The 24291-nt window shown below is 60.8% G+C and overlaps 6 protein-coding genes and 3 non-coding genes across 15 annotated transcripts; 4 read left to right on the top strand and 5 right to left on the bottom strand.

Annotated features, from left to right (window-relative positions):
- Positions 1-202: 202 nt before the first annotated feature.
- On the bottom strand, positions 203-2714 carry LOC110587986 (FAD-linked sulfhydryl oxidase ALR). The gene is made up of 3 exons (XM_021698250.1): positions 2366-2714; positions 1831-2027; positions 203-948 (listed from the first exon to the last, which is right to left on the bottom strand). Exons 1-3 carry the CDS (start codon positions 2624-2626, stop codon positions 786-788), a joined length of 621 nt encoding a protein of 206 aa, XP_021553925.1. The 5' UTR covers positions 2627-2714; the 3' UTR covers positions 203-785.
- Positions 2715-5270: 2556 nt separating this feature from the next.
- On the top strand, positions 5271-7553 carry LOC110587980 (NADPH oxidase organizer 1). 4 transcript variants are annotated; one of them, XM_044912084.1, is made up of 8 exons: positions 5271-5461; positions 5553-5633; positions 5820-5892; positions 6005-6182; positions 6319-6500; positions 6596-6700; positions 6926-7043; positions 7133-7553. In XM_044912084.1, exons 1-8 carry the CDS (start codon positions 5396-5398, stop codon positions 7443-7445), a joined length of 1116 nt encoding a protein of 371 aa, XP_044768019.1. In that variant the 5' UTR covers positions 5271-5395; the 3' UTR covers positions 7446-7553. The 4 variants fall into 4 exon arrangements, with proteins under 4 accessions (XP_044768019.1, XP_044768018.1, XP_021553919.1 ...); XM_044912083.1 differs by having other exon boundaries at positions 5820-5900; positions 5983-6182; XM_021698244.1 differs by having other exon boundaries at positions 5817-5892.
- A 145-nt stretch (positions 7554-7698) lies between these two features.
- On the bottom strand, positions 7699-14630 carry LOC110587889 (transducin beta-like protein 3). Of its 3 annotated transcripts, XM_021698097.1 has the most exons (22): positions 14464-14630; positions 12969-13020; positions 12791-12886; positions 12657-12704; positions 12402-12543; positions 12223-12307; positions 11969-12139; positions 11804-11879; positions 11632-11725; positions 11366-11547; positions 11130-11271; positions 10974-11032; positions 10785-10888; positions 9543-9690; positions 9231-9461; positions 9075-9145; positions 8839-8995; positions 8704-8762; positions 8338-8441; positions 8172-8243; positions 7934-8092; positions 7699-7852 (listed from the first exon to the last, which is right to left on the bottom strand). In XM_021698097.1, the coding sequence occupies exons 1-22, from the start codon at positions 14502-14504 to the stop codon at positions 7731-7733; spliced, it is 2415 nt and encodes an 804-aa protein (XP_021553772.1). In that variant the 5' UTR covers positions 14505-14630; the 3' UTR covers positions 7699-7730. The 3 variants fall into 3 exon arrangements, with proteins under 3 accessions (XP_021553772.1, XP_021553771.1, XP_021553773.1); XM_021698096.1 differs by having other exon boundaries at positions 11366-11725; XM_021698098.1 differs by lacking the exon at positions 11969-12139 and having other exon boundaries at positions 11366-11725.
- Positions 14631-14930: 300 nt separating this feature from the next.
- Positions 14931-19332, bottom strand: LOC110587975 (RING finger protein 151). The gene is given in 6 exon segments (XM_044912085.1): positions 14931-15633; positions 15635-16089; positions 16702-16798; positions 17115-17260; positions 19026-19076; positions 19273-19332. Coding segments are annotated over 6 exon segments (855 nt in total). The 3' UTR covers positions 14931-15587.
- Positions 19186-19312, bottom strand: LOC123323645. Its single transcript, XR_006539505.1, has one exon. It is a non-coding gene; the product is annotated as a small nucleolar RNA ACA64 (small nucleolar RNA).
- Positions 19333-19545: 213 nt separating the features above from the next.
- LOC110587977 (40S ribosomal protein S2) lies at positions 19546-21694 on the top strand. Of its 2 annotated transcripts, none has more exons than XM_021698238.2 (8): positions 19546-19580; positions 19750-19929; positions 20016-20105; positions 20412-20519; positions 20783-20956; positions 21043-21202; positions 21399-21490; positions 21580-21694. In XM_021698238.2, exons 2-8 carry the CDS (start codon positions 19753-19755, stop codon positions 21658-21660), a joined length of 882 nt encoding a protein of 293 aa, XP_021553913.1. In that variant the 5' UTR covers positions 19546-19580; positions 19750-19752; the 3' UTR covers positions 21661-21694. The 2 variants fall into 2 exon arrangements, with proteins under 2 accessions (XP_021553913.1, XP_021553914.1); XM_021698239.2 differs by having other exon boundaries at positions 19572-19600.
- On the top strand, positions 20575-20708 carry LOC123323643. The gene has a single exon (XR_006539503.1). It is a non-coding gene; the product is annotated as a small nucleolar RNA SNORA64/SNORA10 family (small nucleolar RNA).
- Positions 21210-21336, top strand: LOC123323644. The gene has a single exon (XR_006539504.1). It is a non-coding gene; the product is annotated as a small nucleolar RNA SNORA64/SNORA10 family (small nucleolar RNA).
- A 5-nt stretch (positions 21695-21699) lies between the features above and the next one.
- LOC110587978 (NADH dehydrogenase [ubiquinone] 1 beta subcomplex subunit 10) lies at positions 21700-24233 on the bottom strand. Its single transcript, XM_021698241.1, has 4 exons — positions 23976-24233; positions 22583-22721; positions 22194-22333; positions 21700-21975 (listed from the first exon to the last, which is right to left on the bottom strand). Exons 1-4 carry the CDS (start codon positions 24121-24123, stop codon positions 21872-21874), a joined length of 531 nt encoding a protein of 176 aa, XP_021553916.1. The 5' UTR covers positions 24124-24233; the 3' UTR covers positions 21700-21871.
- Positions 24234-24291: the final 58 nt, after the last annotated feature.

Here is a 24291-nt window from a genome sequence, read left to right as displayed (position 1 = left end):
GGACATGAAGACTTGGTGCCATCCGACCTCCCACTGATCTCTGACCCTCCCTCAGCTCCAGCACTCGGCTTCCCAGGCTGCCCCTCCTGCGGAGCAGAACCTGGATGGAAGGAAGCAGCAAGGGCAGGTCCTGCCCATCGCCGCAAGTCCCAGCACAAAACACACCAAAGCCAGATCCTCAGTCACTTCTCTACCATTTTATTTTGGTCTCCAGCTCTGAGAAGGCTGGCCCCGCAAAGCCTCTTGACAGGCCTGGTACAGATACGTGCAACTGGAAGCGGGCAGCAGCGCTGGCAGGCCCTCAGAGAAAGCCTGCCTGTGCTTTCCTCGTAGGCTCTGAGCCGGGAGGAGAGCTCAGCCCCCGGGCCTCTTCTGCGAATGGCCAACAGCACACGGCCTATGTCCCTTGCTATAGGGTAGAGAGACAGTGGCCTAGCCCTCCCTCAAGGAGCAGGACAGGTGACCCAGGCGGGCCTGTCACCTTCTTGCGCAGGGAAGTGGGCACCAGGGTGCAGGGTGGGCAGCAGGCCACCCAGCCCGGGCTGCTCCTGTCTCCTTCACCGGCAGCCCACGGGGAGGAGCACAGGCCGCTGGGGTGTCTGCAGCAGGCACCTCTGCTTTTCCTCCAAACCTAAGAGGGAAAGGGCCCCCGAGCAGTGTCTGGGACATCCAACTGACACACGACAGGCTCTGGCTCTGACGCACTTTAATGAGTGCCCCGTCCCCCTCTGGCCAGGCTGCCCGGAGGCCCCGGGCTGCTGTCCCACAGCTCTGCCGGCCACCATCTAGTCACAGGAGCCATCCTTCCAGCCATCCCGCCAGCGCTCGTCCACTTGCGAGCAGTCGAAGTCCGGCTTGCCCAGCTTGCGGTTCACTTCATTGTGCAGGCGGCACAGCCACTGGCTGAAGCATGCCCGAGTGCGTGTGTCTGGCTGGTTCCTGCGTATCCTGTGGCGGAAGCAGGTGGAAGGTGGGGACAGGCCGCGGCTCCTTGCCGGCTCCATGCAGGCGGGAGAGCTGGGGCGGCTGTCGGCTACAGCCAGGAGGGCCTTTGTGCTCTGAGAGACAGGCATTCCCAGAACAGGGCTGACCCTGCACTGTCCAACAGTGGCACACTCCTAGGCCTGCTCAACCCCTCACCTGGGGAGCTCGGCAAACCCGGAGGAGAACTCAAAGCAAGACAATAAGGCACCAATCATGCAACTTTACCACCTCATAACAATCAGGAAGCCTCACCCCAGCATCCCTGGCCCCAGGCAGTGTGTGAAGGGGTGGGGCAGCACAAAGGCATAACTGAAAACCAGACCTGTTTCTAGCACCTGGGGCCCGGGGGCCTCGGCCTAGCAAGAGAGCTGTTCTAACTGCCCAGGCTTCAAATGGCAAGGGCTGCTCTGGCCCCCACATTCAGCGCAGAAACACTTATAGGTACCAAACAACAGCTCTTGGGCTCCCCAGGGAGGAAAAGGTGGCTCCCAGAAGCAAAAGCAGTGGGTTCTCAAGGCCTTAAAATCAGCAGTCCTGCTCCAGAAGTCAGGCAAAGTGGACTCATTAACCTGCCCGAGCCTCCAGGAGTACCAAGCAAGGGACTCTGTAAGTGAAGCTGGGCCGAGAGCCTCTGGTTGCAGGAGCAGCAGCCCCAGGCAGCTTGGCCCTTGAGGGGAAAGGAGACCGCTTAGTTGATCCAGTGCCCACTGTTGGTGGTCCCTGCTCTGGGCGACCCTCTGCACCTGCTTCTCCAGGCTCCCCTTTATGACATCAGCCAGGGGGGCCCCAGACCCTGGCTCCAGGAGGGATGGCTCTGCTGCCCACAGACAATGCAGACACACTTACCTCTTCCTTATATCTTCGGCACACTCCTCACACGGATAAAACTTGGAAAATAAATGTATGAACTGCGCCATGTCTTGCTGCTGTTCAGGGGTGGGCAGATCGGGGTAGTAGGCGGCCAGGGTGTGGAGGACAGCCCAGCTGTGGCGGCCCAGTTCCTCGCGGTCCTGAGGACAATCTTCCCTAAACTTGCTGTCCCGCTGCGGAAGGAGGCCGACCAAGGGTCAGGTTCGCTTCCCCGGACCGGAAGCCCGCAGAGCTCCCGTTTTCCCCCGCCCCAGTCAGAGGCCAAATGACTCGAGACGGAAGCCCGGCGGCCGCCGATCCCGAACACGAGTGGCTGAAACCCTAAAGGCCGGGCCTCCCTTGGGAGCAAGGTGTAGGGACAGCCCACCCTGGTTGGGGAGGGGGCACAAGTCTGTGAGGCATAGAGCCCGTGAGACCGCTCGGCTTGGGCCTCCGGAGGGTCGGCGCAGACGCCTGAGAACAAGGTGTGGGGGCCGGGACCAGGGGAGGTGGCGGCCCCGGGCATCTGCACCTTCTGCTGCGTCCGCATCCACGTCTTGAAGTCCACGCAGGCCCGGCAGGGCCGCCTCCGGGAGGTGTCCTCGGAGACCTGAGGATCTGGGGTCGGCGTCGGGGCTGGCGTCGTGGCCGAGGCGGCGGCATCTCTCCGCCCCGCGCCCCGGCCGCGCGCGTCCGTCACTAGATCGTCCATCACCTCCGAGCGCGCGCCGCCGGGCAGGAAGGAGAAGAAGCTCCCGCCGCAGAAGCGGCCCCGCTCGCCGGGCGCCGCCATGTTGCCCGCGCAATGCCTGCCGGGCCAGCTCGGCCTCCAGATGGGCCTCCAAGTCGGTCTCCAGGCCAGCGCGCGCGCCGCTGCTAGGGCGCGGCCACAGGAGCCGGTCGCGCGCGCCGCGGGCGCGGAGGCCGTGCTCGAGCTGGGGCCGGGGCTGGGGGCGGGGGCGGGGGCGGGCGGAGGGGTGGGGCTCTGGCCCGCGGCGCATGCCCCATAGGCGGCAGAGCCCGTGGCCGGGGTCTGGGCCGGCGCGGGCGCGGGGCTGGAAGCCCGGGTCTTCGCCGCCCGGGTCCTGGCCGCGCCCCTGAGCCTCGATCCGCGTCCCGAGCCTGACTTGCGTCGCACGTGGCTGCGCTCCCGCTTCCTCCAGTAGAAGAGCAGCGTGTTGTGGAAACCACGCCGCGGCCGCGCCGTGGACTCAGGCTGCGGCGGAGGCGAAGTCCGTGTTCCGGCCCGTGACGCCCCCATCGCTCCGCTCTGACCGCCCCGCGTGCCCGCGGCCGGGCTCTGTGCCCTCAGCTGGGGCGCGCCCAGCGGCCGGCCGCACGGCGCCCTGGCAACGCGGGGTGGCGCGGTGAGCGCACAGAGTGGGGCGCGCGCTAGGGCCTGGGTCCCGCGGGTCCGCCCGGGCGACCGGCACCATGGCAACGGGCGCCGGCGGGTCTCTGGGCTCCTGAGGGCAAGGAGTAGCCTGGATCCCTATAGCCTGCCTGAAGGGGTTATAGCCACGTCGGGAGTGGCCGCAGCTTCTATACGTACATTTCATTCATCCTGCAAATATTTGTGTAGTGTCTAATCTGTTCCAAGTACTGGTCCAGGCGCTGGGCAGGGCGGGGCACAAGATCCGTCCCTGACCTCCTCTCTGGGCTCATTGTCCATTGGTCAAGACGGAAAAAGCAAAAACAAAACAAAAAAGGAGTCACACTAACAAATATTCCCTGACAAACGGGTGGGAACCATGAACAGGGGTGTGGTAAATCCGGGAGGCTTCCTTGAGGAGGTGACACTTAGGCAGAGGCCTGAAGGATGAGGAATCAGCTGAGGAGGGCAGTCAAGGCCACGGCTGGAGGTGGACATGGGCAGAAAGGCCAGTGGAACAGGACTTGGGGAAGGTGGTGAGAGGAGAGGTCCAAAGGTGGGCAGGAGCACATGGAGCTGCCATGGGAGCTGGGAATTTAAGGACCATAGGAAGGTGCTGGACAATTTGGGGCAGGTCCACCCCAACCTGATCCCCTTTGTGTTTTGCAAAGATTTCTCTGGAGGGTGGATTTCATAGGAGCTAGTGAGGAGTACGGGCGCAGGGCGGGGGGGGGGGGGGGGGGGGTTGCCCAGGGGTAAGATGAGCCTGTGGTCTATGGAGAGAGAGAGAATGAAAAGGAACCAGGGTTGCTGGGGGTGTGAAGCAGGGGCTGTCAGTTGGGGCAGGGAGGGGGCCTCAGCACCCTTTAGGAGGTCCCTGGCTGTGAATAAACAGGCCCTCTCCCAGCTTTTCTCCTGGTCTTCCAGGGGAGAAGTGTCTGCCCCACCCTGGACCCTGCCAGGCCAGGCCAGGCCACTGAGGTCGGGGAGAGCGTGATAGCTGGGCTGAAGGCACGCTGCAATTCAGGCCTATGTCAGCAGGTGTTTGTTGCTTGGGCCAAGACCAGGGAAGGTTTGAGAGCCGCTGGTTGGACAGGTGCACAAAGGCCCTTTGTCAAGGCTAGGGTGATTTCCGGGAGGGATGTCCTAGAGGCTAACCCCTCCCTGGACAGCTTAGGGTAGGAGTCCCAACCTAGAGCTGGTGGCCCCAGCAGCACGAAGAGCCAAAATATACCAGGGTTGGATGGAGCTCTGGAAGTCTTTCCTATAAGGAAGCAGCCCAGACATGTGGGGCACCTGAGCATACGCTCTCTGGGGATTCTAGGGTCCAACCCCGCTTCACCCCAGTTAGTGGGGGAATTGTGACTTCTGATCTCAGGCTGTGTTTGCAGTAAATTGTGATAAATCATAAACTTAGAGGCAGCTCTCAAAACAGTCCTAGTCACCAACCCCCCTCCCCAAGTGCCAGTGACTGCAGAGAGGGACCCTCTTTGTCCTGCCCCAAGTCCCCCCACCACAGGGGAACCTCTGGGGTGAGCCTGTGAGGTCAACCCCCACATCCAGAAAAACTGACATTAATTATCTATTTAATACAAATTTCCTCCTCTGTGATTTGGAAACATTAAGAGACCTTTCCTCCAATGTGAGCCAAACAAAGTACATAAAGCTTTTAGCACTGTGTCCTTGGTTCCTGATGACAACAGCAGTCAGCTTCCAAGGTGAGTTCAAAGACAGAGCCATGGGGGCATGCCCTGGAGGAGGCTCCGCTAGTCCCAGCATCACACCGGGTGTGGGAGAGCCAGGAGAGCCGGGCCAAGCCTGGCGGCACTTTGAGGACTCTTCCTTTTCCTCCTCCTCCCACAGGCCAGACTCATGCCTGAGGGACTCAGGCCGCAGTCCCCACCCTCCACCGCCTCTCTGCCCCCCCCCCCCCCCAAGCCCTGTCCTGTCCCTCTACCCGGATCTACTCTGGGCACGTGAGGAAGCTGGGAAAGACCCAGGGGCAAGGCAGCGATACAAGGACCTGCCAAGTCTGGGGCGTAGCCGGGGAATTCCAGTCAGTCTTCCGGGTGCCCGGAACCCCCTGCCTTCTCCCCCCACCCCCCACCGTGTGAGCCAGGACGCAGTGGGACCCTTGGCCACAGTTTGCCAGCTCCAGAAGCCCAGAACTGGAACCCGTGAGGCACAGCGATGGACGGCCCCCGGTACCCAGTGTCAGTGTGCGCAGCGGCCCTAGTGCAGACAGCGCGGCTTCAGGTATGACGGGTGGGGTCCCTGCCAGCCCCAAGGAAGAAGGAAGGAATTCCTGGCCCAGCACCTCCAAGGCGCCCCAACCTTTCTCCAACAGACATTTGCCTTCTCTGTGCACTGGTCGGATGACAGCGACACTTTCGTGCGCAGGAGCTGGGATGAATTCAAGACGCTCCAGGTGAGTGAGCCTGGGGCGAACCCGACTGCCCCCGCTGCCGGAGGGACCAATGGCCCGCGCCTGGGCATTTGCCCTTGAGCCCGTGAGGGCGTCTAGCCCCTACGACCCCCATCCCGGCAAGGAACCCTCACCCTCCCAACGGAACCGGTGGACTCTGAGACTGATTCGCTGGTTCTCCCTTAGAAGACCCTCAAGGAAACCTTCCCAGTAGAGGCGGGCCTGCTGCGGAGATCTGACCGCGTTCTCCCCAAGCTTCCCGGTGAGGCCGTTAGGGAGGCCCGCAAGGATCCCGGGAGGGGCAGGGGCACCAGCGGCCTGGCGGAGGGAACCCTGGGGCGGGGTCCCACAGTCCGTTCCTGTCGTGTCCGCAGACGCATCGCTGTTGGTACGCGGGGGGCGCACGGGCCGCGGCCTGGCGCGCCTGCGGCTGCTGGAGACCTATTCGCGGGCGCTGCTGGCTGCGGCGGCGCGCGTGTCTCGGAGCCCAGCGCTCACCGGCTTCTTTGCACCGCAACCCCTGGACCTGGAGTCCGCGCTGCCACCCGGCAGGTGCCTGACTCGTCCCCAACTCCCTGCCCGCAAAAGCCCTTGGAGGCTGGGGGAGGAGCGAAGGCTGGGCGGACTGGGGAGGGGTGGCAGGCCCTCACCACACTTCCCACCCGCCCCTCGCCTGTACCCTTCCCAGTCTGGTGATCCTGCCCGCTCCTGAAGAGCCTCTACCCCGCCCGGCTGACAGCCTTGCCATCCGTGGCCTGGAGACTCAGAGCCTGCGCTGCCTGCAGCCCTTCAGCACCCAGGACACACAGGGCCGACCTTTCCATGCACGGGCCCAGGAGATCCTAGACGTGCTGCTGCGACATCCCTCAGGTGGGCCTGGACAGGACTGAGAAAGCTTGCCCATTTGCCCCCAGGACCCAAGAGGGCTTGGGGGGTCTGAACCTCCGGCCACCTCTTGCGCACAGGCTGGTGGCTGGTGGCAAACGAAGACCAGCAGACAGCGTGGTTTCCTGCTCCCTACCTGGAGGAAGCGGCCCCGGGCCAAGAACGACGACCCCTAGGGAGTAGTGGTAATTACCCATCCCACCCCCGCCAAGCCAGCCACCACCACTGGGCAGTGTGCGGCAAAGCTGGCTACAGGAAACAGCTGAGCGAGCGCTGGACATGGGGACAGAGTGTTCTTGGTCCCATCATCTGGGGGATGCCTGAAGGTGGTGACTCCATGGGCGGAGGAGATAGAGGTGGGAGTCCTGGTCCCTGAGGCCTCGCAGTGACCCCCAAATACCCACTCCCAGGGTCTCAGTTCTGCGCTTTTCAAGCCTATGAAAGCAGCCACTCAGATGAACTGTCAGTGCCTGCGGGGGCGCGCGTGCGCGTGCTGGAAACTTCGGATCGTGGCTGGTGGCTCTGCAGGTGCGTGGGGGTGGGACTTGGGCGGGGCCCAGGATGGGGGGAGGATCCAGCAACCGCCAAACCCCACCCTCCTCCCCGCCCCCTCGCAGGTTCGGAGGGCGCTGCGGTCTCCTCCCCGCTGTGCTGCTGCGACCCGACGGGCTGGGCGCGCTCCTGAGTGGCGCAGGGCTCCACCGCGAGGAGGACCGTGAGGAGGACAGGGTGGGAGAGGCCCAAGGCTCCCCAGAGAACCCCCAGGCCACAACCCCTCCCCCTACCGTGCCCACCCGCCCTCTGTTGAGCGCCATCCAGAGCCGCTGCTGCACCATAACCCGCAGGGCACTGGCACGCAAGGACCCCCGCGAGGGCGTGTGGAGCTGCACAGAGGGCAGGCCCAAAGCCCCAGACCCCAGGGATGACTGACACCAGCCATGCCGCCACCACCACCACCACCACAGCTGGGGGAGGAGTATTTGAGGGTGGGACCCCGTGGCTGGCAGGGCCAGGAAACCATACTCTCCCATTTCCAGAGTAAAGCTCTTCTGACTGAGGCACAACCCAGTGTCTGTGCTGAGAAGCAGGGCCTTCTGGGTCTTGGCCAGGCCGGGGCACCCGTGGGGCAGGTTAGGGCTGGGGGCTGGGGACCTGGAGTGAGAGACAGTCCACACATGGGGAGTCTGGATAGAAAAGGACAGCCTTCGGCATGTTTCAGAGAGCTGAGGGAGCCACAGAGGGGGCCGCAGGGAGGGCGGGCAGCTTCATGTTGTGCCACAAGAAGTCCAGGAAGGTGGCTGCCTGCAGTGTCCGGCTGAGCCGCTGAAAATGTCGCTCTGGGGGAGGACACAGGGACGTCAGGGGCTTCGTGGGGGCTGGCCAGCAGCTCCCACCCCGCCCAGGGCCGGCCCATATACCAGTGTAGGGCAGTAGGGCCTCGAGGGAGGTCTGCACGCCAGGGTAGGCCAGGAGCTCTTCCGGGGCCTCGTGCCGCAGGAGCACCCCCAGCACAGCCTGTGCGTCGTGACAGTGCCTCGAGTTGGTGTTCCACGTGACACAGAAGCGCAGCAAGGCCTCTGGGGGGACAAGGACAGTCAGACCTGCCCACTGGCTGCCCTGCCTGGCCATTGCCCCGCCTGCCCACCTGCCCCTGACCTTTCTGATCTCGCCGCAGCTGCAGCACCGTTGCTCCCAGCTTCTCGCAGGCCTCAGGGTCCCTCCGGATAGCTGGGGGGGGGGGGGGGGGAGACTGAGCCCCACGGAAGGGCACAAGATGGACCCAAGACCCCCGCCCCCCTCCACGGTCCAAGGCAGCACTGACCTTGGATGACAGTCAGCACAGTGTGGGGCCGGTCCAGGGAGATAGCCAAGCCCAGTGCCCGCAGGTACCGTTTCTCATGGAGCAGGTTGTCCAGTTCTTGCTGCCTGGTGGGGGAAGGAGGGAGGACAGGGTCACTGGGGGACCTGGCTGGGACTGAAGGCAGAGCCATCAGGGGGCTGGCCCAGGAGTCCACAGCCTGGCCCTAAGCATCCACTGGTGGTGAGCTGTGTTGCACTCCTAGCCTCAGTTTCCCACGCCATAAAGCAGAGGTGACAGCTGTATGTCCCCACTCCAAGGGTGTGACGTATGGGATGGTAGACATATGCGTGGCACTCAAGGGGACTGGGCAGGGACCCCCAGACTTACTTGACCACCTCCTCCTCCCGCTTGGCCTGCTCTTCTGCCTGCTCCACCTCGGTCACATCCTAGGGTCAGAGCGAGGTCAGATGGGCACCCTGATGCAGCCCTGCACAGTCCCCATGACCCCCCAAACCTCCATACCTTCCAGAGGATGACACAGGAGTCACCAGCACCGGTGAGGGCGCGATCGTCCAGCCGGCTACAGTGCAGCCCCCAGACCTTGTCCTCGTGGGCGTCCAGAGTCTTTACACACTCGTTGTTTTTGATGGTCCAGAGCTTCACGAGACCATCAGAGCCACTGGGTTTGGGATCGGGAGGAGTTCAGTGCTAGGGCCCATCCTGCAGCTCATCCCAACCCCTATCCCCAGCCCACTCACCTGGACAGCAGCTGGGTACCACGGCTCACGAAGGCCACCTTCAGCACAGAAGCATCATGCCCCTCGAACGTCTGCAGGATGGGGAGGGGAGAACGTGAGACAACCCCAGGGTGGCGGGCAGGGCCTGGGGATGAGGGGCCTGAGGCAGGCGCTCACCTTGAGGCAGCTGAAGTCCTGCAGCGCCCAGAGCTTGACCGTACCATCAGCCGAGGCTGTGGCCAGCACCTGGTCCGTGGGTGAGAACTGGACGCACCAGAGGCCGCGCCGGTGGCCCGAGAAGACACCCAGCAGCTGGCACTGCGGCAAAGCCCAGAGCTTGGCTGTGCGGTCCTGTGAGCCTGTGGCCAGCAACTTGTTGTTGGGGGCGACGGCCACACTGTTGATGTCCTGGTGATGGGAGCAGGGGGCAGCTCAGAACCCCATCCCAGCAAGGGCCCTGGCCCTGCCCCTGCCCCCGTGTCCCATCACCTTGTCATGGCAGCGCTGTGTGGCCTGAGCCTGGAGAAGGACAGGACTGCCGTCTGGGGCTGCACCCTTGGAGAGCAGGGCTTCAGGGACGGGCCACACCTTCACAGTGCAGTCCTGGCTGCCCGTCACCAGGAACGTCTCCTTCAGCCTGAGGCCAGATGTGGGGGAAGGGAGACCCCTGCTGAGCCCCGGGCAGCCCTGTCTGCCAGGGCATCACAGCCTGGGCCTGCAGGACCATGGTCCCGACCAAGGAGGGGCAGGGTGCACTTGTCTACTTGAGCCCCCACCACCCACCCTTGGTCCACCATACCTGGTGACTTGGTAACAAGACCTCAACCCCCCTAGCAGGGAATGTCTTTTCTTTTTTTTTTTTTTTTTAAAGATTTTATTTATTTATTTGAGACAGAGAGAATGAGAGAGAGAGAGCACATGAGAGGGGGGAGGGTCAGAGGGAGAAGCAGGCTCCCCGCCGAGCAGGGAGCCCGATGCGGGACTCGATCCAGGGACTCCAGGATCATGACCTGAGCCGAAAGCAGTCGCTTAACCAACTGAGCCACCCAGGCGCCCTCTTTTTTTTTTTTTAAGATTTATTTATTTATTTGACAGAGAGAGACACAGCGAGAGAAGGAACACAAGCAGAGGGCGTGGGAGAGGGAGAAGCAGGCTTCCTGACCATGAGGGAGCCCGATGCGGGGCTCGATCCCAGGACCCTGAGATCATGACCTGAGCCGAAGGCAGACGCTCAACGACTGAGCCACCCAGGCGCCCCAGAGAATGTCTTTTCTGCCTGAGCTTTGTTCAATGTCATTCTTTCTGCTCTAAAGCCTCTCCCCCCAGCCTTTTTTTTTTTTATTTGAAATACAGGGAGAAAAAGCACGAGCAGAGCAGCGGGGAGGGGCAGAGGGAGAGGGAGAAGCAGACTTCCCGCTGAGCAAGGAGCCTGACACAGGGCTTGATCCCAGGATCCTGGGATCGCACCTGAGCCAAAGGCAGACATTTAACTGACTGAGCCACCCAGGCACCCCGAGCCTCTCCCCTTTAATTCCCCCAGCCCCAAGAACAGTTCTGAGGAGCCCCTACCAAGAGAGCAGCTGGGTAGCCCTGGCATTCTGTTACACATCCCTAGCCTGGAGCCTCGAAGACCAAGGCCGAAACCTCCCCCTCCACATCTCCCTGAGCTGGAACCCCATTAGCAGGGTCTGGGCCTCTGTAACACCACGGACCCCAGCCCTGACCCCCTACCTAGAGCAGCAGATGGTTCCCACGCTGTGTGTGTGCCCGGAGCCCTGAGCCACACAGGCCACCTTGCCAGCCTTGTTCATCCTCCAGATACAGATGCTCTGATCCTGGGAATCAAAAGGGTGAGGACAGAGGCGGGGCTGGGCTTCCTCCACTGGGACCCATACCTCCACACCGCTCCAGATGACTCACCTTGGCACAGCTGGCAAAGAGCCACCCCTTCCGGAACACGTCCAGGGCCAGGACAATGTCTGGGAGAAAGTAGAGAGAAAATGGCCATCAGTTACAGTAAAGGAGGGCATTCTAGTCCAGGATAGAGTGCTGGGGGCATCAGCTCAGCTCCCTGACCTGTGTGGCTGTGGAGAATCTGGCAGGCCATTGTCTGCAGCTCAAACACTTTCAGGCTGGGGCTGTTGGAGGCCACGACAACGTGGGAGTCCTCGGGCCCAAGAAATCGGACGTCCAACACCTCCTCGCTGTAGCCGGCAAACTGTGGGGGCGGGGGCCGGAGGGACACAAGCCAGAGCCTGCATGAGTGGAGGGCTGGCAGCCCCACCTCTGGGCTGAGCAGGGGCAGCGCTCACCTGTTTCTGCAGCCGCAGGGAGTGGGCCTCATAGAGCAGCAGGTTATGGTCGGCAGTGACAGCGAGGAGCAGGCCGGCACGGTGGGCCAGAGCGCAGTGGGTCAGTTCCTGCCCGGGGCCTGGCAGCCGCCGTTGTATACACACGCACTGCCCAGAGGCTGCCTCCCACACGCGCAGCAGGCCTGTGAGGGGACACAGGCTGCTGGCACTCCAGTGCACGGACCTCCCCCAGCCTCTGCTGCCCACCCTGGCCTGGACACACATACCTTGGTCTCCGGCTGTCAGGAAGTGCAGGCCCTTGGACTTCACACCCAGCCCAGGTGCTGGCTCCTCTGGCAGCAGCACGGCCGCCTCCACACTCTGAGGGTAAGCGGGTCAGAGGCAGCAGCCCACCCTCCCCCTGCCCCCTCGATTGGCCCGGCCCCCTGGCATCCCCACCTCAAACACTGGCACCGTCCTCGTAGCCTGGTGGCTCCGCACGTCCCAGACGACACAGATCTTGTCGCGGCCTGAGCTGGGGGGCGGGAGGGACAGCCACCTCAGTCCTCGGCCTCAGCTGCGGCCCTCCCCTTCCTGCCATGGCCTGGGTGGCTGGCCGCTGACCTAAGCATGGTGTGGCCATCAGTGCTAAAGGTCAGTGAGGTGACGGCACTGTAGTGGGCAGTCATCACAGCCAGGCACGACTGGTCCTGCAGCGACCACGCGCGGATAGTGGCGTCTGCAGCTGAGGAGAAGAGCAGCAGGCGTGCGGGGTCCGGGTGGAAGGCCACCAAGCTGCGGGTGGCGGGGGGGGCGGCAGGTGAGTTGTGCGCCCCTGGGCATAAGGCCCTGTCCACCCTCTGCTGCCCTCTACTCACTGTACAACCCCTGGCGAGCCCCGAAAGTGGTGTGTCCCATAGTGCCGCACAATGTCCCAGACACGAACTGCCCCGTCACAGCCGCCTGTGGGAACGTGTTCAAGGTGAAGGGGCTGGTGTGCCTGAAGACCCCTGACTGTGTGCCCTCCGGGGGCCCAGCCACCCAGCCAGGGCCCTACCTGTGGCTAGCAGTGTGGAAGTGGGGTCAAATGCCATGGTGGCCACAGGGGCTGTGTGTATCGCCTTCCACAGGCGGGTGATATTGCCCTCTCGCCAGGCCCACTGAGCCAGAAGCAGTGCCCGGCTGGCTGTTACCAGCACCTAGAGAACGATGCAGTTCAGCTGGGAGGGGAGAGGCACGGCCACATGTCCTCAATGGCTCAAAGTTTGGCTGAGAGGTACCGAAGCCCGCCTCCTATCCCTGCCCCGTATACCTCGTTGTCAGGGCTGAGATCAAAGGCAGTGATGTCCTCCTGGTCCTCCTAGAGGTGAGAGTTAGCACACAGAGCACCATGAGAACAGACTGCCCTCCACACTAGCCCCTTGCCCTGGCTCTCCCCACCCTCACCTGCTCCAGGCTCCGCAGCACGGCCCCTGAGGCCACATCCAAGATGTTGACTTTGGTACCACAAATGCAGAAGAGATGCTGCCCAGTCTGGTCCAGCTGGTGACAGAAGGGTCTCAGCCAAGATAACTCTGTGCAGCCCCTGCCTGCCCCACCACTCTGCCCCTCCCTGGGCTGGTACCTGCACCTTCCCGCCCTTGTAGAAAGGCTCGATCTTGCGCTCCACAGCATAGCTAGAGAGAGAACAGGGGGGAGAGAGTGAGTCACCCACCCCTTGGTCCCCAGTGCCCAGCTCTGTGCTGGGTGCTCTCCCAGAGCTCAATCCAAAAGGCCCCTGCCTTGAGGAGTTCCCAGGCAGAGGCGGGGATGCAGGAGGTTGGAGATGGCTCTTCTCACTGTCCTCTCTCTGCAGCACTGTGAGGTGGGTGTCACAGAGGATGCGAGACCCAGAACTGGGCAGTGATGCACACCAGGTTCTGAGGCAGTACCAGCAGGGTGACACCCCTGTCTTCCCAGATTCCCCCAGAGTGGAGTAGGCCAGACCTCAGGGGCCCTCTGCTGGCGGCGGGAGGCCAGCCCAGGGTACCAGCCCAGAGCAACACCCCCTCAACAGCTTCCTTCTCAGCTGCAGCCTGCCCCCTCCTCAACCCTAGCTCTTTCCTCCCACTCCCCAAGTAACCCTCATTTCTGCAGCCTCATGCCGTCCTCATCCCTCCCCTCTCGGCTGCCTCCGCAGTGGTCCAGGCCACCACACGCTCATCTGGACAGCCGCTCCAGCCTCTTCACCAGGCCCCCTCTCTACCATCTCAAACCCTGCTGCCAGAAAGACCTTTCCAAACCTAAGTGTTTTACCCTGTCTTAAAACCCTCCCCTCTCCTTATGTGTTTCTAAGACCCTGACTTGGAGGAGCCTCTGCTATCCTTTTGTGTCACACAGGCTATTCCCCGTATGTGGCTTGGGTCTCTCTTCCCAGATTTCACTGGTGCCTAACTCCACTAGGGGAGGCTTGGCTACCAACATGAGATGGAGCCCCCAACCGTGGAGCCCTGGTGACTATGCCACAGAGACGCTCTTGACCCCAGGCCTTCCCTTTGGTATTGCTCATCACTCCCACTGATGAAAATGAGCTGCTTAGTATGCTTATTCCATGAGACCGAGCTCACTGGCAGGGAGGAGTCCATCCCGTCCTGGGCCCTAAGCACTTAGATGTTCCCCAGAGTCCTTGGGGAACTGAATCAGCCCAGGATTCAGGGTCTCCGGGGCCACAGCAGACCGCCCATCTCCTGACCTCTCTTCCTGCTCCATGTGGAAGAGGGACAGGAGGTGAAAGCCCCGGGGCTGCCTGCCCAGAAGTGGTTCTTCTCCCAGTACCTGAGGGTGGGGGCCTCCCGCTGTGGTTCAGGACCAGCCTCCACCTGCGCTCAGCCCGCTCCTTCCTCCTTTAGAATTCTTCACCCACAACCCCCAAACCAGCTCCTAATTTAATAACGGACGCTGGCTCTCTCACTTTGTAATAACGCAACCAACACGACTCCCGCGGGCCAGTTCGTACACCGCCCTCAGGCTCTGCCCAGACCCGAATGGGCGCCCGGTTCAGGGCGGGCACATTTGCCACTGGGGCTGCGAACCCCGCTCCCTCCCTGGGTGGCACCCACAGCCGTAGCGCCCCAGCTCACTTGGCCTTGAAGCGGCCCACTCCCGCCACGGGCTCCGCCATGTCGCCGCCGCCGCCTCCGCCGCCGCGTGAAGGAAACAGAGGCGCCACTTCTCACTGCCGGCGCGCTGCAGCTGGCGTCACCGCCCACGACTACTGTGACGCCATCAGTTGCGCGCTCGGCGCCATCTTTGCTGTGGGCAGTGCCTGCTGTGGCAGGAAGCGGAAACTGGTGGCGGCGTTTCTGGCCTGGAGGCGGCTGGGGCTTCTGGGGCGGAGGACTGCGGGGCACGGCGTTTGCCCGCTGTTTGCCTTTTAGTGGAAATTTTAAAAAAGGAGTCGTAGGAAATGTTTACTAAAGTCATCCCGAGACCCTTGCCCCTCGGCCTTCTGGGATTTGGGTACAAGCGCAGTCAGGTGCTCATGGTCTGGTGTGATATATATTGCAGGTAAATGAATAAATCGGGTAACTTCAGAGACTCTCAAATATTTATTGATCACATTCTATGTGCAAAGCACTGTTGTAGATATTTGGGAGGCACAAGAGCAGGAGGTGCTAGAGGAGAGAGGGCTGGCGGAGGACGGGCAAGGAATAATCGGGAGCCTTCAGCGATTAGTGCTGTGGAAAGAACAGATCAGGGTAAGGGGCTTTTAAATGGGGTGGTGGGGGAGGTAAGGTGTCGCCTGAGTGAGTAAAGCGGGGATCCCTGTGGCTGTTTGGGGGGACAGTGCTTGTGGCTACAGGGAGTACTGAGACGACAGGGGCAGGAGGTCAGAGATAATGGCAGTTCCCTGTGAGTCATTGTGAGGCGTGGGCTTTTCCTAGGAGTTCAGGGTTTTGAGCTGTTTGTGTGACTGGCTGGGAAGTTGGTTAACAGACAGGTAGAAGTAACAGGAAGGAGACTGGGAGGGTTTCAGGGATAACCTCTGCGAGGAAGAGGTATCTGAGGGAAAAGAAACCAGGCAAACGGAGAGCAGGGAGAAGAGCCTTCCAGGCAGGAGTGGCCCAGGGAGAAAGGCCAGTGTCCCTGCGTGGTGAAAGCAGTAGTGCCTGGGGCGGGGCGGGGGTGGGGGTGGCAAATGGGATAAAGCTGTGAGGCCGGCAAGCACAGAAGTGGCAGGGCGGGCCAGGCCTGGGCTCTGCGTTTATTTACCCCTCTGTTTACAAGGTATCGTGGCCCTGGGCCCCCCACACCTCGGCCCCAATGCTGCCTTCTGGGGTGGCCTCGGACTCCCCTTGCGGGGCGCCCACGAGCAGCGCGTCGTCCTCCTCCAGGAAGTCTCCGAGCTGGGCCAGCTGCCTGCGGATGAGATTGGTGGTGCGGTGCACTTTGCGCATGCGCCGCAGCAGGCCCAGCACCAGGGTCCGGCTGCGCTCCTGTCGCTGGGTCCAGGCGTCGCGCAGCTCACGGTAGCAGTTGTGGCGTGCACGCTCCACCGGGCCCAGGGCGGCCCCACAGCCCAGTGGGCAGCGCTGCTGGGCCCCACGTTGGCAGTGCTGCCAGTGCTCAGCCAGGGCCCCACGTGGCACCCGTGCCGTGCAGCCCTCATTGGGGCAGGCCATCAGCTCAAAAGGGCATGAGTCCTGGTGCCCCCTTCGATGGGCCAGGGGGCACGTCACCAAGCAGCCAGCTTCCGCGTTCTTGCACTGAGGGTGGGGGGAGAGCACCATGTGAGCCAAACCAGGTCAGACGTGGCCAGCACTGGAGCAGCCTACTTTACCCAGAATCCCCCATCCGGGATGTTCCTAATCCGGGAGCCTGCCAAGCCCTAATGGCATCAATGATATGGAGGGGGAAGAATCTAGACCTCTGAGACCAGGTGCACAGGGCCAAAGGCTTGAGGGATGGGGGGTGGGGGGAGGTACATGGCTGGGTTGATCTTACAGTTGTACACAAGCCAAGTTTGTCTGTTTTTTTTTAAACCTCAGTTTCCTCATCTATAAAATTAAGGGACTGGGGTGGTGGCCAGCACAGCAGACACTTCATCCTCTAAAAATCTTGTATAATCCCCATTTTACAGCTGAGGCCCCAGGGGCTCAAAAAGGTTAGGTAACTTGCCCAAAGTCACACAGCAAGTAAGTGGTAGAGATGGGACTCAAACTCAGGCAGGACTGATGACCCTGAGGCTGCAGTCAGTGTTGCTGGAGCAGAAACCCTCAGTTCTTTCTGAGGATAGGATTCTCCTTACCCCCTCTCCTGGCTCTGTCCCTCCCCTGGCAGGAGCGAGAAGGGCGCTGGGAGTGGGTGCTTCAAGCTACCTTGACTTCCAGGCGGCCGATGGTCCTCCGGAGTTTATTTACATGGACCATCTTTTTCCATTTCACCTCTTTCCTGCAGCATGGACAGGTCTTCTGTCTAGGAGGCAGGAGGAGGGGGGTGGGGAGTGTTGGGAGTGGAAAGGGACCAAGAGACAGCAACATGCCTTCCCAGGTGGTCCCTTCTCTCAAGCTGGAAGAGGCCGGAGTACTTCCTGGGGAACTCAGCTCTGAGGTTGGGGCCATGGGCTGTAAGTATCCCAGGGTGCGGGGACACACGTACTTTAGTGTCCTAGATTTGGAAGCTCTTATGCCCGCTGTGACCTAATGCTTGGCCCACCTTCCTCTGTTCTGGGCCACAGGGATGGACACAGCCCTGCCCTTGTCCTCCCAGCCTCTTGGGTGCCCACTAGCACCTGGCTAGCCACCGGAGGATGCATTTCTTGCAGAAGATATGGCTGCATGGCAACCTCACTGGCCTCTTGAGAACCCCGTGGCACACGGAGCACAGGAAGTTGCAGTCGGGAGGGCTGGCGAAGAGGTTGAGATCATATCCGCCACTCTGCAAGGGCCAGGCCAAAATCAGTGCCTGGCTGGACCAGGTTCCAGCTACATACCCCAGGGAAACCCCAGGATGGGGAGGTGGGCCCCCCAAGTGGAGGGTTGGGTCAGGACCCACTTTGAGGGGGCAGCTGTGAGAGGGTCAAGGCCTTCCAAGACTACCAGTCCCCAGCTGGAGAAGCTGGCCTTGGTCTGGAGTTAGACGTGGCCAGAACCCTTGCAAAGGTTGGTTTCCTTGTCTTGGGGAGCCTGTAACCCACTGTTCACCCTTTCTCAGAGTGAGGAATGGGTTCCAGCTCTGGACAGGTCTCGATTTAGGAACACATTTAAGGGCCAGAGGCAAAAGGGTCCCAGGCTCACCATGATCTGTGTCTGGACAGCAGCTCCACTGACCCCCAGGGCTCAGGAGCCTCCATTTCACAGTAGGAGTGGACCGACCTCACAGTGGCATTGTCCAGCTCAGGCCAATCACAGCCCTGGCTCAGGGCCCACTGGGATCCTGTACCATCTGGCCCTTGCTCAGAGTTGAGGGATAGGTAGTCTGGACCTGGGCAGGTCCCTGAAGCCCCCGTCTTGGGAGTGGGTGATAGCTGATCCCCAAGCAGCACTAGGCTGGGAACTAAACTTCTGAGGACTCTTTCCCCAAAGCTGAGGCTTTGGCAGGAATGTAGGAATCATTCCCTTTCCCTCCTCAAAATAGTGCTGCCCAGGCCAGATCTCCAAAGCCCAGGGACTTTTGACATCGACCCACCATCAGGTCTCCTAGGATCTAAGACTCATGGCGCTAGCTCCAGAGTACAGATCGGAGGGAAGTGAGGACCAAATTCCCATGCAACCTGTGGTACCACCATAGTGGGGGGCCTAGTATGTGGGAAAGCTTTCCAGAACAGGTAGGCTCTGACGATGTGGGCACGCCTCTGAGAAGACATGGGGAAATCAGTCTCCACCTGGGAAACCAGCAATGTTCCCACGCATGAGGCACATAATACAGAACTGCACGTTCAGTAGCACCGAATACCAAGGTCACCAAATCCTATCCCAGACCCTATCCCCCTCCTGAGAGCAATATGGGGCCCATGCAAGCCCTTGAGCTGGGAATCTTAAACTCTCATTCTTGGGTTAACTTTAAAAATAAGAGTCCATTATTTCACTGGCAAAAGTATGTTTATTTGGGAATAACCAGAACTGCAATTCAGGACATGCAAAAAGACTACAAGCAAGCCCCCAACAAACAAAGGAAAGGAACTTTATTTCATGGAGAAAGAAAGTTGGGAGGGATCGAAGTCCCCTGGAGAAAAGCAAGAGTTCAGAGTGATGACAGTTTCTCACAGGCTGAGTTGCAGGAGTAATCAATCCCTACATCCTTCCCTGTTGGGGTCTGTAATTGATGTTGAGCAGCAGAGCTCCCCCTTCTAGCCTTCCAACTCCACCTTAGGGATGTTTCCCTTCATTGTCACACTCGCTAGTGGGTTGGTGACCCAGCTCAAAGGTACTTTATCTGCTACTGTGGAAGCTATCTGGTGTGTGAAATACACCAGGGTTTCAAATCTGGCCCTGCCACTCACGGGATGCCACGGAGGAGTCACCTGCCAGCCCCTGGGACCCAAGTTGTACCCCTTTGTGGCATCCGACGCGGAATCCGGCAGGCCGGCAAGAGGTGTCCCATAGGGTCTCCCCTCCACTGCACACCTTGCTCCCCGCGCCCACAGATGCACCTCCAGGCGGATGGGTGGGGGGCCAGGAACACCCAAACATGCAGGACTCACACGGACAACTTCACTGGGCGTTGGGAGCAGAGCTCCCCTCTCCCCGCGGTCCTGGCGGCGTGGGCCTCACGGTCGGGGCGTCGGCGTCCTGCGGGCAGAACACGGGGTCAGGGATCAGAGGCCAGAGGCCAGAACACACGCGGGCCGGGGCCGGCGGGGCGCGTGTCGGGGCCTGGGTTTCACCTGCCCACACGGACGAGTGGGCGGTAAGCTGAGGCCCCCGGTGGCTGTAGGCGCCGAATCTCACCCGCGGCCACGGCCAGAGCCGCGGGTGATTTTCAACCAACGCCGACCTCCCAGCTACCATCCAGGGACGCGGCGGGGCGCGGGCCTACCCGCAGCACCGGGTAGCTGGGCCGCCGCGGCGCCCGCACTCAGAACCGCACACGCCCAGTCGCACGCGGAGCGCGGGGAAACCCGGGAGTGCGCTTCCACGGTTCTTATAGGCCCGTGGCGAACTCGCGCCTGGGGCGGGGCAGCCGAGATCTCGCGGCACTTGGCCGTGGTATAAATACTCCCTCCGCGCGGCCTCGGTCTTCTTTTCCGAGAGAACACGTGAGTTTCCGTGATGGTTGGTGCGTGCGCGGGCCCGGGCGCCAGGGATCCGCGGCCATCTGGCGGGGCTCGGTTCGGCGCGTTGGCGCTTCTGGGCGGGAGCCCTGGCCCCGGGCGGCCGCAGGTGCCAGGGCCTCGCTGACTGGTCCATTCTCGATGTTCTTTTCAGCAAATGGCGGATGACGCCGGTGCTGCGGGAGGGCCCGGAGGGCCCGGGGGCCCTGGAATGGGAGGCCGCGGCGGCTTCCGCGGAGGCTTCGGCAGCGGCATCCGGGGCCGCGGTCGCGGCCGTGGTCGGGGCCGGGGTCGAGGCCGTGGAGCTCGCGGAGGCAAGGCCGAGGACAAGGAGGTAGGTTCGGGCCCTTGCACGTGAGACGGGCCCGTGGGCGGCGCCGATCGGGCGACCGTAGTTATCGGCGCCTTTTCCCCCTCCAGTGGATCCCCGTCACCAAGCTGGGCCGCCTGGTCAAGGACATGAAGATCAAGTCCCTAGAGGAGATCTATCTCTTCTCTCTGCCTATCAAGGTAACGAGGGGGTCCTCCCCCCGCCCCACCTCCGGACAGGGCGTTGGCAGGTGGAGTCCCCGGGAGGCTCATTTGGCCTTGGGTCCAGGGATGGGATCTGTCCACCCCAGCCAAGGCTCCACGTCTGAGGAGGGTGTGAGTGCCTAGGTGCCCTATCTCTGACTTAGGGTATTCGACTTGGAGACAAAATGTGGACAGTTGGAAAACTAGTTCTAGGATCCGGGTGGAGGTTATCTAGGGAGAATGGTTACAGACGGTTCCTGAGCTTTCTAGTGAACGGTTTCGTTGCAATCTCTCATCCCATAGGAATCTGAGATCATTGATTTCTTCCTGGGAGCATCCCTCAAGGACGAGGTTCTGAAGATCATGCCTGTGCAAAAGCAGACCCGTGCTGGCCAGCGGACCAGGTTCAAGGTATCCTAGTCACCTCGTGTGTTCCTGGGCTGCACCTGCCAAGGGGCTGGGTGAGACTCTCTCAGCTCTGCGTGGTCACGCTTGTCACTACACGCGTGGCTTTCGTAACGGGGAGAGAGAGAAAGGATCTCCTCGGGACCTCAGAGTGGCCTCACGGTGGCCACTCCTTCCTCGAGGGGCGCCACAGGCCCAGTTGGTGGCTGTTGGTGGCTGCTGGTGCCGTGCCGGTCAGTGGACTCCTAACCATGTCAGGTTCCTCACAGGCGTTTGTTGCCATCGGAGATTACAATGGACACGTCGGCCTGGGTGTCAAGTGCTCCAAGGAGGTTGCCACTGCTATCCGTGGGGCCATCATCCTGGCCAAGCTTTCCATCGTCCCCGTGAGGCGAGGCTACTGGGGGAACAAGATCGGCAAGCCCCACACTGTCCCATGCAAGGTAGGCTTGGGGGGTGGGGGGGTGATGGGGCCTGCGGTGGTGCCAGTTCCCCCTAGGCCATCTCCTGACTCCTCCACGTTTTGCAGGTGACTGGCCGCTGTGGCTCTGTGCTGGTGCGTCTCATCCCCGCCCCCAGAGGCACTGGCATTGTTTCAGCCCCTGTGCCCAAGAAGCTACTGATGATGGCCGGTATTGATGACTGTTACACCTCGGCCAGAGGCTGCACTGCCACCCTGGGGAACTTTGGTAGGTGGCCCTCATAGCTCAGCTTAATCATACTCAGTGTGTGCTTGGCGTATTTTGAGAGAGAGAGGAAGGCCCTCCTAAGGCACGGCAGACTGGCCCCAAGTGGCCTCTCTGTCCCTAGGAGCGCAACATCTTTTATTGTATCTGGGGTGTTGTGTCCTGTGTATCTGCCAACCTTCTATTTTCTCTCTTCCAGCTAAGGCTACTTTTGATGCCATCTCCAAGACCTACAGCTATCTCACCCCTGACCTCTGGAAGGAAACAGTGTTCACCAAGTCTCCATATCAGGTACTGGCTGCCCAGCCACCCCCTTAGCCTGGACAGGTGCACCGGGTGCTGAGGTGTGGCTCCAGCTAAAGTCTTGTCTCTTTTTCTAGGAATTCACTGACCATCTTGTGAAGACCCATACCAGAGTTTCTGTGCAGAGGACCCAGGCTCCAGCTGTGGCCACCACCTAGTTTTATACAAGAAAAATAAAGTGAACTAAAGCTTGTTAGTAGTGCCTTTTGTGTATTTCTCTTACGAGCTTAGTTGTAGCTGGATTTAAAGGGAGATGGGACCAGTGAGGTCAACAGGTCCAGGTTGGGAACTAAAGGTGACACCAAAAACAGGTTTCTTAATTACTCTTTATTTTAATAGTCATTTTGTGAAGGTGCTCAAGGAGCTGCTTTAGGCAGTGGCGGCCTCTTTAGCCGCCTTCCTCTCTGCCAACATCCGCTGCTTCTGTTTTGCCAGGCACTTCCTGGCAGAATAATGAGCCCCCAGGTCGTGATCTGGGAAAGAGATAGGGGGAGGGAAGTCATGGGCCAAATCTACCAGGATATAGACCAGAGTCTTCTTTAAAAGTGGGGAGGAAACAGCTAAGATACTGAGCAGAAAAGGAATCTGGGATACAGTGATTCTCTTAACCACTCTCTCCCCCAACCAACTGACACAATTTGGGCAGTGAAGTTAGCGTTGAAGGATCAGGCCAGGGTGGGGGCTTGCTTACAGCGGTCCTGGTAGGCCTTGGCCACCTGGGTGAATTGCTCCAGCTCCTTGGCACAGTTCTGCCTGTAGCTCTCACCTTCCCTCTGCTGACAGGCCTTCAGCCTTTCCTGGATAATGTTGACGATTTCTTGATCAACTTTACTGGAAAAAAAAAAAAAAAAGGCGGTTTACGAGGAATCCTTTCCCTGTACCCAGAGATAGCAGAATGAAAGCAAGACCTTAGGGCCCTGTTGTCTGGCCCCTCCACCCTCAAGATCTGGGCGAACCCCAGGAGGCCTTCTTGGCGGCTGACCACCATCCCATGGTATCCCTGGGGGATAAGAGCCCAACAGAGGTGCTCACTGAGTGAGGCTCAGTGTTTCCTAAGGGACACACACAGGCAGGACATACTAGTCTCTTCTCCATTGCATTTCTGCTTCGAACATGCACAAGATATCCTTTTCCCGGCACTCGGTGACGTCTGGCACACGGCGGAACTCCCGGTGATAGTAGTAATACCTGTTCTTCGCGTGCTGCCGTTCTATAAACTCTGTAAAGAAAAAACCCCAGACTCAAAAGGCCCCGTTGGTTTGGACAGGCCACAGAAATTGCTCTTAGCTCTCTTCTTTCTCACAAGCCACGGAAGGGGCAGACTGCTTTTACAAACACTGCTAATTAGACTCTCAAAGAACAGGTGTGGCTGGTTGTCCTGGGTTACTAATGGTGAGGTCCACCGTTTATGGTTTACGGAGGGCTTCCTGGGAGCCAGGCACCATGAGTATTATACCAGGGGTAGCTCCCGGTAGAGTACGTAGGCCCAGAGAGAATTCAGGATTCTGAACCCATGCTCTGCAAGCCCACACCCTTCTATAGGTCCTACCTGCTGGCCAACCTCCCCACAACACAGGGTCTTTCCGTGTAGGCAGAGGCCCCAAGCCAGTTTTGCTGCCACTGACCTTCTGGCCTCAGCATCCCCACCCAGAAATTGATAAGTTGGAACCAGTGAAATCTTTCCAGACACATAAAACACTTTCTAAGAAACAGTGGGTTCACTGCTGTGCCTTTTCCAGATTTGGGGTTCTGATCTGCTGACTTTATCCTAAGAAAGGAGCCACCGGGGCATCGCAGCACGTCGGTGGCTGGGTTGTTTGAACGAATGAATGAGTTAAATGCATGGATGAACTGCCAGGCAATAGTGACTGAGGGCAGAGTGTGCTCCTGCTGCTGCCTCTACTGGGCTAGCTGAATAACAAACTGGGCCACAAAGAGCGGTTTTAAACATCTGCCTGGTTTGGACCAGAGATGGGATCTGGACAGTTCTTAAGCATAAGCACACACGGAGTACAAGTCACAGCACATCTAGGTTGAGGGGACCTCGGCCAGCACTTGACCACCCCGGTCATTTTGCAGCAGGTGTGCAGAAGGCTGGCAACACCCGTTTGCTGACTGCCTTCTGTGCACAACGTGGGATGCAAAGCGTGCAGGGAGAATGGGGTTTATTAAGCCCCAGGCTAGACTGCGATCCGCTAATATTTGGGCGAGGCCGGAGACCAGGGGTGTGTGGAGGGTTCCCCAGGCGGCGGGGGCCGGAAAGCAGTGAGTGGTCTTGGTGTAGGAGTGAGGGGCGTTCCTAGAGTGCAGTGAAGGTGGGGGGCGGGGCGTCCAAGGAGGCGACGCGGCCCGCAGGTGCGGACGGCGGGGGATGGTCACGGGGCGAAGCCCGGGGTTGCGCGAAGGGGTGCGAGGATCGCCGAAGGGCGGCGAGGGGCCCTGGGGAGCGGCGAGGCCCGGATAGGGTCCGTACCTCTCGCTAGGGTCACGGGCCGGTCCACGAGGAGGTCGAAGGCCTTCGTCAAATAGGTTATGGGGTTGGGCAGCGAGGTCTGCGGCGAGGGCGCCGGCGTGCGGCGCGGGGGCTCGGGGTACACGTCCTTGTCCCAGCTGTCCGGCATGGCGGCCGCGCGCAAGGGGTATCCGCTCTCGGACGCACAACCCCGGCCTCTGCCAGGGTCCCACGGCCTACTTCGCCCGCCGCAGAGGACGCCCTCCGGGGCTGCGCCTGCGCGGGATTGGGGGGGGGCGGTGCTCGCGAGGCACCATGGGACTTGTAGTTCCCTCGG

Source organism: Neomonachus schauinslandi, unplaced genomic scaffold, assembly GCF_002201575.2.
Source record: "Neomonachus schauinslandi unplaced genomic scaffold, ASM220157v2 HiC_scaffold_134, whole genome shotgun sequence".
Classification (NCBI taxonomy): domain Eukaryota; kingdom Metazoa; phylum Chordata; class Mammalia; order Carnivora; family Phocidae; genus Neomonachus; species Neomonachus schauinslandi.
This window is presented reverse-complemented; position numbering and strand designations above follow the sequence as displayed.

Coding starts and splice junctions, on each gene's coding strand:
- LOC110587986 (XM_021698250.1), bottom strand. CDS start 2,626: ATGGCGGCGCCCGGCGAGCGGGGCCGCTTCTGCGGCGGGAGCTTCTTC. Junction 2,028..2,365: donor GGATGCGGACGCAGCAGAAG/GTGCAGATGCCC, acceptor CTCCTTCCGCAG/CGGGACAGCAAGTTTAGGGA. Junction 949..1,830: donor GCCGAAGATATAAGGAAGAG/GTAAGTGTGTCT, acceptor CTTCCGCCACAG/GATACGCAGGAACCAGCCAG.
- LOC110587889 (XM_021698096.1), bottom strand. CDS start 14,504: ATGGCGGAGCCCGTGGCGGGAGTGGGCCGCTTCAAGGCCAA. Junction 9,462..9,542: donor CACAGCGCTGCCATGACAAG/GTGATGGGACAC, acceptor TCCCATCACCAG/GACATCAACAGTGTGGCCGT. Junction 8,763..8,838: donor CCTGTGTCATCCTCTGGAAG/GTATGGAGGTTT, acceptor CTCTGACCCTAG/GATGTGACCGAGGTGGAGCA.
- LOC110587980 (XM_044912082.1), top strand. CDS start 5,396: ATGGACGGCCCCCGGTACCCAGTGTCAGTGTGCGCAGCGGCCCTAGTG. Junction 5,634..5,816: donor ATGAATTCAAGACGCTCCAG/GTGAGTGAGCCT, acceptor GTTCTCCCTTAG/AAGACCCTCAAGGAAACCTT. Junction 5,901..5,982: donor CCAAGCTTCCCGGTGAGGCC/GTTAGGGAGGCC, acceptor GGGGTCCCACAG/TCCGTTCCTGTCGTGTCCGC.
- LOC110587977 (XM_021698238.2), top strand. CDS start 19,753: ATGGCGGATGACGCCGGTGCTGCGGGAGGGCCCGGAGGGCCCGGGGGC. Junction 19,930..20,015: donor GCAAGGCCGAGGACAAGGAG/GTAGGTTCGGGC, acceptor TTCCCCCTCCAG/TGGATCCCCGTCACCAAGCT. Junction 20,957..21,042: donor CCCACACTGTCCCATGCAAG/GTAGGCTTGGGG, acceptor CACGTTTTGCAG/GTGACTGGCCGCTGTGGCTC.
- LOC110587978 (XM_021698241.1), bottom strand. CDS start 24,123: ATGCCGGACAGCTGGGACAAGGACGTGTACCCCGAGCCCCCGCGCCGC. Junction 22,722..23,975: donor GCCCGTGACCCTAGCGAGAG/GTACGGACCCTA, acceptor TTTTCTTTACAG/AGTTTATAGAACGGCAGCAC. Junction 21,976..22,193: donor CAAGGCCTACCAGGACCGCT/GTAAGCAAGCCC, acceptor TCTCTTTCCCAG/ATCACGACCTGGGGGCTCAT.